This window comes from Rhipicephalus sanguineus, chromosome 7, assembly GCF_013339695.2.
Source record: "Rhipicephalus sanguineus isolate Rsan-2018 chromosome 7, BIME_Rsan_1.4, whole genome shotgun sequence".
Lineage (NCBI taxonomy): Eukaryota > Metazoa > Arthropoda > Arachnida > Ixodida > Ixodidae > Rhipicephalus > Rhipicephalus sanguineus.
The window spans coordinates 74972782-74986617 of record NC_051182.1 but is presented as its reverse complement, the minus strand read 5'-3'; the positions used below and the strand labels follow the sequence as shown (position 1 = coordinate 74986617).

General features: G+C 50.1%; 1 protein-coding gene and 1 pseudogene across 1 annotated transcript; both read left to right on the top strand.

Annotated features, from left to right (window-relative positions):
• Positions 1-7901: 7901 nt before the first annotated feature.
• Positions 7902-12197, top strand: LOC125759122 (uncharacterized). Its single transcript, XM_049417421.1, has 4 exons — positions 7902-8504; positions 9395-9988; positions 10286-10498; positions 12072-12197. Exons 1-4 carry the CDS (start codon positions 7902-7904, stop codon positions 12195-12197), a joined length of 1536 nt encoding a protein of 511 aa, XP_049273378.1.
• Positions 12198-12203: 6 nt separating this feature from the next.
• On the top strand, positions 12204-13453 carry LOC119398773 (uncharacterized; annotated as a pseudogene).
• Positions 13454-13836: the final 383 nt, after the last annotated feature.

Genomic DNA, 13836 nt, shown 5'->3' with positions numbered 1-13836 from the left:
AGAGCGGCGTTTCTAGAGCCCGTTGTAAACTCTCTTGGGGCTAGTAATACAAGTACGCTAGCAAGGTATCCACTACGCCATAAATCACAATTTTTGTGAAGTTGGGAAGCACTCACCACGACATTATTCGTCATCCTGCGGAGAAGCGAGGGGTACCAGCTACACATCTATAAGGCATCATGTGCACTTTGTTGACGCGACAAGTGACGAAGATGAAGAATTATGGCTCAGCCTTTTGTAATGGGTTGGAAGCTTTAAACGGCCCACTAGTTACGTAGTTCTCATTGGGTCACGCCCGGTCGTTATTTCACTCTCCCACCATGATATATAGCATACGTTGACATGAGAAAGAGGGAGAGAGGGGGGAGAACTTTATTGAGAACCTGAGGAAATGAATCATGGACTTATGGGCTCGCTTGGCAACCAATAGAAGTGCACTTGCGAGGAACCCACTAGGCTTTAAATGATCGTAATTTTCGTGAAGTAGGGAAGCAGCCACTATGCCATTTTTCGTCATTCTACGGAGAGCCGCGGTACCCGCTAAACACATGTAAGTCATTATGCGCACTTTGTTGATGCTGTGTCTGATGGCGATGAAGAAATGTGGCAGAGCCCTTTGTAATGGGTTGGAAGCATTCAATAACCTACTCGTTGCGCAATTCGCATTGTGTGAAGCCTGGTTAGATAATTCGCGTCGTGTGAAGCCTGCTTGTTATTTTACTCTTCTATCACGCTATGTTACATAATGCAATGTGGTTCCATCCCGACATGACGGCTGTATAGTGTCTTTTGGCAAATCACTTCCAAGCGCCGCCATGGCTCAGAGGTAGAATACTGGGCTTCCACGCAGAGGGCCAAGGTTCGAACCCCGTTCCATCGTGGAAATTTTTTCTCTCGTTTTTTTTTTTTATAACGCGCGATAGTGGTTACGGACACCGGCGGCGGCGGCAGCGGTGGCGGACAGCTACGGCGCCAAGAACGGCCGCTGAAATGATCTCAGAACATCTTTCGCTGTAAAAGCGTGGTTTCCGCATTAGACTGGTACCATTTTGCAGTGACTTCTTTTGTTGTTATAGAAACAGTTATATTTTACTCAATATTTTCTCATATTCCACTAGATCATATAAAATAGTGTTAACGTCTCTTCAAAATATTTCCGTGTCGTGGCAATAACCTCAGTTGCAAAAGAATTACTGTAGAGCGGGTTGCCAGAACACCGAGAAAATTAACGGTGACTGTACAGGTAGGTTTTGTTAGCAAAGGGTTAATGCATAATAGCAATTATTGGGGTTTAACGTCCAAAACCATGATATGATGATGAGAGGCGTCGCAGTGGATGGCTACGGGAATTTCGACCGCCTGGGGTTCTTCAACGTGCTGCTAAATCTAAGTACACTGGTCTCAAGCATTTCCACCTCCGTCGTAAATGCTGCCGCCGCGGCCGGGATTCTATCCCGTGACCTGCGGGTCAGGAGTCGAGCACCATAACCACCAGACCACCGTGGCGGCATCGGCTCCATGGACGCTGGATGGCTGATATCTCAAGCGCTAAGGGACAGTTGTTTGTAGCTCTCCCGCAATGCAGTGGAGTTTTTGCATGCGACCGAAGTGCCTGAACGTACAGCTTAGCGGATAGGAATAACTGAGCCCGCTCCACTTCTTGAAAGCCGTTGAAATAGTTAGGCTGAGGACCCTTTATGTCAGGCTCTTGCATTTCTTTGTTTTGGAAGTATTTTTAAATAAGTCATTGTATATCATTCTTTTTCATTTGCTATTCTATGTTTAACTATGTGGTGGTAGTAGTGCTTTATCGTACAACTCCATTTGCACTGTAAAAATAACACCCAGGTTGGAGCAAGATGCTTGTCCTCTAGCGACCCCCCATTGGGAGTTTCTTTTATACTCCAGACATCCGAAGGAATGCTTTTACTGCGGCTGGCCGGAGTCATTGCGTGGCGCCTCTAGAGTATTCTTTGCTGCCCTTTCGCTCCGGCGGGCCGGAGTTCTTACGTGGTATCTTTGGATTATTTTTCGCTTTTCTCTGTTTAGTGAGGTGCGTCGGGAGTATTTTTCCTTTGCTCCGTTGTTACAGTTTCTTTACTCTATGCTGATTGTGTCACGCATTGGTTATATGAAGGAATACTGTGAATTTGTTTCCCACTGAGCTCTAGCAGATGAAATTGAAGAGAACACTTGAGTTCTTATAATTTAATTTATTCAAAATAGGCTGCAGATTTTCGTTCATGATCTCGCGTTTGGGAAAACAATACAAGAAGAAACAAAGATGCAAAAATCCACCAAAAACAAAGCAGAAGAGAGATCACGTGAAATCAAGAGCCCTCAAGTTTTAAGCGCACCCTCTCGAAATTAAGCCCAAAATGCTGCAAAAGAATGCACAACAAACGAAGGCAGTGTAGTCGCCGGGAACCATCCACGAAGGACCATTCATCACATCCATTGACGACGCATGGGTTCAGCTGATTGCTGCCTGCATAGTTTAGACATAAAAAGTAGCACATGAGAAGTGTAAATCATGCCACAGACACAAAAACTGAGGACACTGAAGCCACAGATAGTTATTAAATCCCATAAAGAGTGCTAGTCCATTAGAACACCCAGGTTCTTACAGCATAGTCAATACTAAAATTAAGTACAAGTCAATATCAAGTAGCAGATCTCATGTACTCTGGTGTCAGCCAGCCGCTCTGTGATAAAAACACACCTTCATGCCGCGAACAAAGAGCGAAACACCAGACACTTTTCCATACATTTCTAAATTGATACCTCTAGCTCTGCTCAATCTTTCAAAACCATTTTGTTAACTAAAATGAGCGCATTTCGGTACTGTCGACGACAGTATCAAGAATACGCCTCCCGATTAAATTGCTAATTTTATAATATATTATTACTGATTATTACAGTTGCATTTTAATCTGTGCTTGTCGTCCTACTTCTCGCATATTACGCGTAAGTTTGCATGCTTAAGACCGCTCTAGAAGAAAAGTGTAGCTCTCTTCTGCTTTGCAAAACAGGCTTCCGGGCAAGTTGGCGCTGTACCTTTCTTTCTTAATTTGCTGCGCCCGCTCTCTCATGAAACTTTTCGTACTGGACATTTTTCAAAATAGATATTGCGTGAGCATGTATAGCTTCCAAACGTAGAGCCTCGAGCACAAATTTAAACAAAATACTCCCACCTAACAAAACAAGTTAACTATAAAATGTAGAAACATTACGCTACCATTGCCCATTGCATATTCAGTACATACTGACAGAAATGAGAGAATGTCGACCACTCTATTCAACACACAGGTCCTTGTAAACGTCTGGCAGGAGGCCACGGATGGTGATGCACACCGAGGCGTCACGACGTGTGCACCAGCATTCGAGGAATTTCCTTTTTCGCTCTTTTGCTCACGGACCAGCGTCGTTGCATTGTCCAGGTCCAAACTTAGTCCCAAGTTCGAACACTGTTCGTCAGACAGATAGAGAGAAATGTTTGCTTCACAGAGACACTCTACTTGAAGGCGACCATCTTGACAGTTTTAACTATCTGGTCGGGGACATAAATTTATACTTAGTAGTGCCTCCAAACCAGTTCCACCCCCCCCCCAGAAAAAAAAAAGCTGCGTACACGGCCTTGGCAGTTCGACGGAAAAGAGAAAAAGAAAGCCGCAGCGCAAGAGTACCCTCCCTCCTCAGCAACACGGAAAAAAACTGCAAATTTCTCAAGAAGGTCCCGTGTCTTTCTCCTTAATTTTCTTTAACTACCGTTTCCCCTCCCCCCAACGACGCTGAGCCATGCTCTCTAATGGGTTACAGAAATAAGCGTTCTTTGTTTTCCTCAAACCATTACTACTACAATAACCCCCCCCTTCGAACGAAACGTCAAGCGCCCCACAACCCGTGTTTGTGCCAAGCGACGCCGGCCTTGCTTTCGCATTCCCCGTCACCCACAAACTGATCTCGTAAGACCCCTCTCTCCCTTTCATGTTACGTAGAGAACAAATCCTCCAAAGTTTGAATTACTTTTCTATATTGATATCCCGGATACCACTTATATCAAAATATTTTTTTCACCGAAATGAGCACGCACATGTGTTATAAAAATCTGTACCAAACACCATTCTCTAGCTCATTTTGCTAAATTTATAAAACTAATTAATACAGATTTCAGTTTTTCATGTTCTATAGGTTCAGTTTACATGAAAGATCAAGATTATTTACACGCAATTATTGATCCCGACCCGGCGTTTATTATTATCGAAAGCGGACAAAAACTACCCTTTATTTATACTAATAAGACCAAAAATATCTTTTTATCAATTAGGTTTACTTATAACACTTAATTACTCTTTGTTGAATCAACCAACGACAATAATTTTTTCCATTAATGCACATCTCTAAAGTGACACCGCGCTCCAAATAATATAGGGGTGTGTTTAAAGTAACTGTAGTTTCGCATATTTTTTTAAAAACACGTGGTGCAAACAACGCCTTTTTGAAATTTGGTTGGATTATTTACTGCCATCCTGTAATGCTCGCCTAGTCTTGGTAACCTGTTTGGTTATCCACATAACAATACAGAACTTTAGTACTTTTCGAAAAAAATGAGGCAGCTAATTAAAGAACAGCTCAGTCACCAGTTTTCGGCCGCAACCGCGACCGTCCGCTTGTACGCCCCTCGCGAGATCACAATGTGTCGTTTGCTGCACGGCACGATCACACGATTGAGGTTCCCGCAACTTGCTGCTGTCGATGACTACCTTCATTGACGCTTGTAGTAGCTCGTAATGTCCACAAGGTGCACGGAATGATGTCCTCTTTCCGAACGTGACCGAAGGCTTCGCGCAATCATCGCTGCACATCGATTTGGGTAGCTTGGCCTGTGCCATGTTGGTTGTTTTAAGAGGGTTCGATTTGAATAATTCGAGCACGGTAAGTTCCGGATGACACAAAAAGTTCCTTTTGCACGTCCCTTTTCACTCATCGGCCGCCGACTCGCCCCGCGCCGGCCACCCTCTCTCCCCTCTCTTTCACCGTCCTGCACCGTCCGATCCCACAAAAGAGGTACAACCGTGGTCATCATCCCGTTTCCAGAACATATGCAGGGATTCCAATCACCCAACCTCTAACGTGGGAAGGTAAGTGTCGGTCAGAGACCCGGCGACGGTTGGGGCGAAATGGAAGATCTTTAACAATGGCTCCTGGGGAACGGTCGCCCCGTGAGTCTGCCTACGTCACTCCTCCAGCAGCCAATGAAAGCCGCTGAGTGATGAGCCGGAGTATTTGTGGCATGAGCACCGGAGTAAAATCAGGGAATGGGCGGCCTTTTCCTCCGTCCGTCACCCGCGGGAGGAGAACGGCGGTGAATGAAGGTATATACTCCGGTACATTCTGATGTGCTCGTGCTGGGGAGAGGTCACCGGAGTTAAGCGGGAGCATCTTCCCTCAAGACCTCCCAGTTGGGTCGTCTTTCGTCAGCCACTACATTTTGCTTCGAAGTTTCAGCGGTTTATACTAAGGATTTATTTGTTACTCAGGTTAAGACATTTGCATGCCGCGTGATCATATGCGCATTCATGGCTGCGCTGAAACCCAACGGTAGCGTTCCGATGCGGCCGTGGCCCGTCCCACTCGCCAAAACACACATTGCTCTCATGGCAGCGCTGGAACACAAGCAGCGTTGCAAGTACTGTTGCTGGGCACGACATGCACACCTCGCCAAGGAAGTTTTGGGAGGCATGTTGCATTTACTCCCTCTCCCCATCTAAACGAGCGTACAGCGACGCTCCTCACGATCGCCCTCTCCCAGGGAGCCTCTCTCTCGCAACTCTCGGTGAGGCGAAGCCCTTTCCCCTTCATACCGAGCCTCACTTTCGCCTCGCTTAAGGCCACGTGACCCAGTGGCTAATGTGCGTGATCACGTAGCTCTCAGTGACGGCCAGAGACCTTTCACGGCCATGCCTAGCCTCTAAACTGTTCCACTGTTGCATTGGTCAGAAAAGATCGTAGGAATCTTTTTTTTTGACAGTCTATTCATTACTAGCTGTTTTAAAGCAATTTTATGGTCACATGATTAACAGGATAACCTCAAATCTACGTTTCAAGCCGCCGTCTAGTCTGCCTCTAACAGTGAACGAAGTCGAATGGAAACTGTTGAGTGTTATGTCTGTCACGGAAAACTGTCAGTGCACTGAAACGCTGATTTCACCTTGGAGGCTGCGAAGGACGTCAAGGGCAAATTGCAAAACCGGAATGACACGAGACTTCCTCAAAGTAAGGTAGGGCTTTCGGTGTTTACTTTGCGCAGTACGGGCCCGAAGCTGTCCGGAATATTCACACTGGTGTTTTTTGTTTCAGCGTAGGCAGAGCTTACATTAGGCCTAAAGAATATATACGTGTGCAGCCTTAAACATTTAAAAAAATCACAGCATATCCACGGGGTGAATGATGATGAGTGGGGCGAAGCTACGGAGGGAATCATCTGTAAACCGTGAAACTCTTCCGTGAAATGCGCCCAGTACATCATATAAAGAGTGCGAAACATCGTGTATATATTAAACATCAAACTTGTATTGTACTGTTGGTTTACGTGGTCCCTTCATTATCACTTGTGATCGGTGAAATGCAAGGAAAAAGTCCGCTCCCGAGCGAAAGAGAAAGCGCGCCAAGAGCGACCGCATTCCCCGCTCGCCCTGTGAGAATTAACGGCAAGGCTAGAGGGAAGACGCGCGTTCCACGACGCGAGGTCGGTAGCATGCCCAACGAAAGCCAACGCAACGCGATCGTGCAAGTGCTCCGGCTTCGCATCGCCTCATGGTTCCATTTAGCGTCCCAAAACCAAATATATTGCTCAAGGTGTGCCTTGCGTTTTTCGTAGAAATAATTTCTTTATCATGTACATTAAGACGAAAAGTTGAAAGCTCACTAGAGTGTATCGCCCGCAAAGTATGTCTTTTAGTGTGATTTAACTTTCGTACGGCAGGGTCCTCGCGCCGTTGCCGGTCCACCTTGCCCGTTGACGATCGGGCGAGGTGGCTACATACTACTACTACTACTACACTCTAAGAAAAACATCTGGCGTTCCTTCGTTCTGCTTTTACAAAACATCTGGCGTCTTTCGTTGGTTTATTTCATCAATCAACGGCGTTTTGAACAAAATTTTTATTGTTTAATCACGCACAGGAGAAATCTCACCAGGCACTACCTTGGAGGTAAACAATGGCTGCTAATGGGAATGAGAGACAGAAGAAGTCGGCTTTTAGCTAACACTTACACTTCTACTTCTACTAACGTTTCCTACTGGAACATGCCAATGGGTGCTAATGGGGAATGAGAGACAGAAGAATTCGGCTTTTAGTTAACGCGCACGCTGCGAATTTTTTATTGTTCAACAACGCACAGGAAAAATCTCCCACCGGCACCGCCTTGGAGGTCAAAGCGTAAGACTTGTTACGGACTACGACTACTACTACTACTACGACGACGACGACGACTACGAGGGACGAACGGGTGCCGCCTTAAGGAGCTTCGCCCCTAACATGTGACCATGTTTGGCGACATGTTTGTGCGGCATTCTTCTTGGCACGAACTTATGTTGCTTCATGTATCATGTGCTGCCCGGTATTCTTGGGGCTGCGGCGTTCATCGGCGGTGCGGCTACCGAGTCTACCGTACAGCCCCGGATGGCAGCTATGGCGCATGTGCAGTGCGCCCCTCCTTGCCGCCCACTCATGCGAGCTGGCATGCCTGATACCTTCCTGCTTGAGCTGCAAACCGGCCACACGGCTGCGCGACGGGGAACGCTTCCGGATCCGCCTTACCAAGCTGATAAAAGGGAGCATCTCAGCAGCTGTCGACTGGGGTGCGGCACTCTTCTTTGCACGGACTTACGTTGCTTCATGTATCAGGTGCTGCCCGGTATCCTTGCGGCTGCGGCGTTCACCGGCGGTGCGGCTACCGAGTCTACCGTACAGCCCTGGATGGCAGCTATGGCGCATGTGCAGTGCGCCCCTCCTTGCCGCCCACTCATGCGAGCTGGCATGCCTGATACCTTCCTGCTTGAGCTGCAAACCGGCCACACGGCTGCGCGACGGGGAACGCTTCCGGATCCGCCTTACCAGGCCGATAAAAGGGAGCATCTCAGCAGCTGTCGACTGGGGTGCGGCATTCTTCTTGGCACGAACTTATGTTGCTTCATGTATCATGTGCTGCCCGGTATTCTTGGGGCTGCGGCGTTCATCGGCGGTGCGGCTACCGAGTCTACCGTACAGCCCCGGATGGCAGCTATGGCGCATGTGCAGTGCGCCCCTCCTTGCCGCCCACTCATGCGAGCTGGCATGCCTGATACCTTCCTGCTTGAGCTGCAAACCGGCCACACGGCTGCGCGACGGGGAACGCTTCCGGATCCGCCTTACCAGGCCGATAAAAGGGAGCATCTCAGCAGCTGTCGACTGGGGTGCGGCACTCTTCTTGGCACGAACTTACGTTGCTTCATGTATCAGGTGCTGCCCGGTATTCTTGCGGCTGCGGCGTTCACCGGCGGTGCGGCTACCGAGTCTACCGTACAGCCCTGGATGGCAGCTATGGCGCATGTGCAGTGCGCCCCTCCTTGCCGCCCACTCATGTGAGCTGGCATGCCTGATACCTTCCTGCTTGAGCTGCAAACCGGCCACACGGCTGCGCGACGGGGAACGCTTCCGGATCCGCCTTACCAAGCCGATAAAAGGGAGCATCTCAGCAGCTGTCGACTGGGGTGCGGCACTCTTCTTTGCACGAACTTACGTTGCTTCATGTATAAGGTGCTGCCCGGTATCCTTGCGGCTGCGGCGTTCACCGGCGGTGCGGCTACCGAGTCTACCGTACAGCCCTGGGTGGCAGCTATGGCGCATGTGCAGTGCGCCCCTCCTTGCCTCCCACTCATGCGAGCTGGCATGCCTGATACCTTCCTGCTTGAGCTGCAAACCTGCCACACGGCTGCGCGACGGGGAACGCTTCCGGATCCGCCTTACCAAGCCGATAAAAGGGAGCATCTCAGCAGCTGTCGACTGGGGTGCGGCACTCTTCTTGGCACGAACTTACGTTGCTTCATGTATCAGGTGCTGCCCGGTATTCTGCGGCTGCGGCGTTCACCGGCGGTGCGGCTACCAAGTCTACCGTACAGCCCTGGATGGCAGCTATGGCGCATGTGCAGTGCGCCCCTCCTTGCCGCCCACTCATGCGAGCTGGCATGCCTGATACCTTCCTGCTTGAGCTGCAAACCGGCCACACGGCTGCGCGACGGGGAACGCTTCCGGATCCGCCTTACCAAGCCGATAAAAGGGAGCATCTCAGCAGCTGTCGACTGGGGTGCGGCACTCTTCTTTGCACGGACTTACGTTGCTTCATGTATCAGGTGCTGCCCGGTATCCTTGCGGCTGCGGCGTTCACCGGCGGTGCGGCTACCGAGTCTACCGTACAGCCCTGGATGGCAGCTATGGCGCATGTGCAGTGCGCCCCTCCTTGCCGCCCACTCATGCGAGCTGGCATGCCTGATACCTTCCTGCTTGAGCTGCAAACCGGCCACACGGCTGCGCGACGGGGAACGCTTCCGGATCCGCCTTACCAGGCCGATAAAAGGGAGCATCTCAGCAGCTGTCGACTGGGGTGCGGCACTCTTCTTGGCACGAACTTACGTTGCTTCATGTATCATGTGCTGCCCGGTATTCTTGGGGCTGCGGCGTTCACCGGCGGTGCGGCTACCGAGTCTACCGTACAGCCCCGGATGGCAGCTATGGCGCATGTGCAGTGCGCCCCTCCTTGCCGCCCACTCATGCGAGCTGGCATGCCTGATACCTTCCTGCTTGAGCTGCAAACCGGCCACACGGCTGCGCGACGGGGAACGCTTCCGGATCCGCCTTACCAGGCCGATAAAAGGGAGCATCTCAGCAGCTGTCGACTGGGGTGCGGCACTCTTCTTGGCACGAACTTACGTTGCTTCATGTATCAGGTGCTGCCCGGTATTCTTGCGGCTGCGGCGTTCACCGGCGGTGCGGCTACCGAGTCTACCGTACAGCCCTGGATGGCAGCTATGGCGCATGTGCAGTGCGCCCCTCCTTGCCGCCCACTCATGTGAGCTGGCATGCCTGATACCTTCCTGCTTGAGCTGCAAACCGGCCACACGGCTGTGCGACGGGGAACGCTTCCGGATCCGCCTTACCAAGCCGATAAAAGGGAGCATCTCAGCAGCTGTCGACTGGGGTGCGGCACTCTTCTTTGCACGAACTTACGTTGCTTCATGTATCAGGTGCTGCCCGGTATCCTTGCGGCTGCGGCGTTCACCGGCGGTGCGGCTACCGAGTCTACCGTACAGCCCTGGGTGGCAGCTATGGCGCATGTGCAGTGCGCCCCTCCTTGCCGCCCACTCATGCGAGCTGGCATGCCTGATACCTTCCTGCTTGAGCTGCAAACCGGCCACACGGCTGCGCGACGGGGAAAGCTTCCGGATCCGCCTTACCAGGCCGATAAAAGGGAGCATAGACGTCAGACTCCGCCCAGGCGGCGCTGCGAAAAACACCGCCACCAGCGCCCTCATCGTAGCCCTGGCACTAACTGGGTAGTGCAAAGAGAGCCGCCCGCAAGCGAATGTGCATAGGCCGCAATATAACCCTCCTCTTTCGTTGGTGTCGAGGCGCGGTTTCCTGAAAATCAAGGACCTGGAAAGCTTCTTCCGCCAATCCACGCTTCAGAAACAAAGGAAGCTGATCAAAGCGAACTGCGAGTACAATGCAAAATAAGTTTTAGTTATTCCCGCGCGCTGCAACTCGCAAGTACTAGCGAGCATCACACGACACTGAGTTCGAGGCAAGCCCTCCGACATCCGTTCTCTAGCCTAAATGCGTTAAAATCGGGTATATACGTATGCCACAGCGATAAAGTACCTACATACACGATCAATTTACTTAGTTATGCATCTTACGATCAGTGGTACAAAACTCGGTTCATCAGGGGCGAATGGCTCCGGCGATTTTCGCCTTTTCAGTTGCATTCTCTCTTCATTCATCTCTCGCTTCCTGTGCATTGGAGTGTTTGATTACGCATCCTCAAATGGTCTCTTGATGGTCGTCTTCCGTTTGTATGTACTGCAAATGGGGATACGTGCGTGTCCACTTTCGCGGGGTACAACCAAAGGCAAAACCGTGGCCTCCGAGATAGCTACGGCAACCGCGGAGGACACGGGCGAAACAAACCTGAAGGGAGTCACGACCAACATTCTGCGATTTACTTGCATGACGCACGTGGTGTTAGCTAGTTAGAACCAGAACTCTGAGCCTTCAAAACGTACTACATACGTCCGCGATGCTGTGTTGTGACGACCAACTCGTCGCGGTGTGCGTATCACGCGTCTCCAGTCTCCCTCTAGCTGCTCACTTCGTGTTACACGACAAGCACCGCGGTCAGAGCCTCTGCTGAGCTTCATAGTCAAGGTTACCACGGTTTTGCATCAGGGCTACGCAAAACAACAGCAGAGCCACACATTCATGCCACCGGCTGTGGAGAACGCGGGTACGTCGCTTACCCAACACGCTCGCAACGGCCTGTATCCAGCGCTCTCGCCTTTCTTCTACGTACGACAACTATGGAAATCGGTAAAACTGAACGTTGTTATTCAGTCTTTTACGTCCGTGGCAATTCACAACGCAACAGTGCGTCTTTTGCGGAGTATCTTCGTAGCGTGCGGAGGGGTCTCGTCTGCTGCTGTTTTCGCCGTCGTTCAGGCAAGTGATCCAGCAAGCACTTCACGACGGCTCGGTGGCGCGTCCGACTAGCGGAGAGCAATTCACAGCTCTCGTTCTGAGTGCTAAATGCGCAAACACACGCGATATTAAGCTCAATCGTTGTTTCGCACTCGCTAGTTGCACCTGGTCCCATAGCAAACTGTGCGAGAGAGTCGGTCTATGCACTACTCAATACTTCTCCGACAGGTGGCGCTACACATCTTGGAAACTCCAGAGTCTAATGTCTATCTCAGCAGCTGTAGACTGGGGTGCGGCACTCTTCTTGGCACGAACTTACGTTGCTTCATGTATCAGGTGCTGCCCGGTATTCTTGCGGCTGCGGCGTTCACCGGCGGTGCGGCTACCAAGTCTACCGTACAGCCCTGGATGGCAGCTATGGCGCATGTGCAGTGCGCCCCTCCTTGCCGCTCACTCATGTGAGCTGGCATGCCTGATACCTTCCTGCTTGAGCTGCAAACCGGCCACACGGCTGCGCGACGGGGAACGCTTCCGGATCCGCCTTACCAGGCCGATAAAAGGGAGCATCTCAGCAGCTGTCCACTGGGGTGCGGCACTCTTCTTGGTACGAACTCACGTTGCTTCATGTATCAGGTTGGCTATTTGAATTATGCAAAATGTTACCGCACGAGTAATGTGATGCTTGTAGAGTGTCGTGCCCCATTGATAGGCGTATGCTGTGCCTGTTCACTTGCTCTGTTTGCAAATTCGTGGTTGACTCTGCTTGGCTGCTAATCTTTAATGACTGCTCTTTGTTGGGGGAGGCTCTATTGCTACTCTTGGGAGACGTAGAGCTAAACCCTGGCCCTATGAACTTAACCGAAAGAGAGCAGATGGCGAACATTGAGAAGATTTTTCTAGACGTACAAACTTTCAGGCAACTATGCTTGCAAAACTTGCGGAAATAGTGAAAAAGCAAACCGAGCTAGAACAGAAAATAGCGTGATAGCAAAATCAAAATCGAGGAGCGCAATAAAATAGTTGAAAAATCTGAACGGAAGATAGAGGCTAAGATTGACGACCTTGAAAATAGGAGCCGCCGGCTGAACTTGGTTTTTTATGGGGTGCCAGACAATGAGCGCTAAGAAACGTGGGAAAAATCTGAGAGCCTGATTAACAATATTTGCAGTGACATGCTCAAGCTTGATAAGATTCCGATCGAGCGAGCCCACCGTCTGGGTGCCTTTACGGAGGGGCGCACTAGGCCTATTGTGGCAAGTTTCTCATGGTGGAAAGCTAGGGAAAGTGTTATACGTAATGCTTACAAATTTAAGAACACTTCATTCAGTGTATCTGAAGACTTCAGTCATGCTGTTCGCGAAAAGCGACGGCTTCTTTGGAATTATGCAAGGGAAACGAGAGATAGCAAAGAATACCGAGAAGCGTGATAAGCTTATAATCAACGGAAAGACGTTCGTGTGGGACAGTGAAATGAACCAACCCGTCCTGCTTCGTGCACATGCGCGATCTCAAGGAGCTGACTGACGTGACGTCAGTCATCCCAGAACCGGAAGGAACGAGACTTTAAACACGTGCGGGCGCATACCTGTGCTCCTTGCGAACTGTCGAAGTATTAATAATAAAGTTGACGAGTTTGCATCCCTTGTGGCGACTACTCAAGCGAAAATTATCATGGGTACAGAATCTTGGCTGGACAGTACAATACCTGATACTGAGATTTTCCCACATGGATTCACTATTTATAGGAGATAGAAATCGCCAGGGCGGGGACGTATTCATGCTAGTTGCGAACGAGTGGACTAGGGAGGAAATTTCTTTTCACAATTCAGCCGAAGCAGTGTGGTACCGCGTTTACTTACCGAAGGGAAATACTTTCGTTTTTGGTTGTTTCTATCGTCCGCCGGACAGGGGTGATACTCCTATGACACTGCTTTCGGAAATGGTACATTCAATTCCAGACAGTGTACTTTTGAGTGGCGATTTTAACCTACCAGATTTTGATTGGACAACCTGTAGTACACATAATAGGTCATCAGTCTATACTTCGTTTGGTTATTTCTTGAGTGTTTTTGGTTTCTTTCAATATGTGAATGTTCCCACA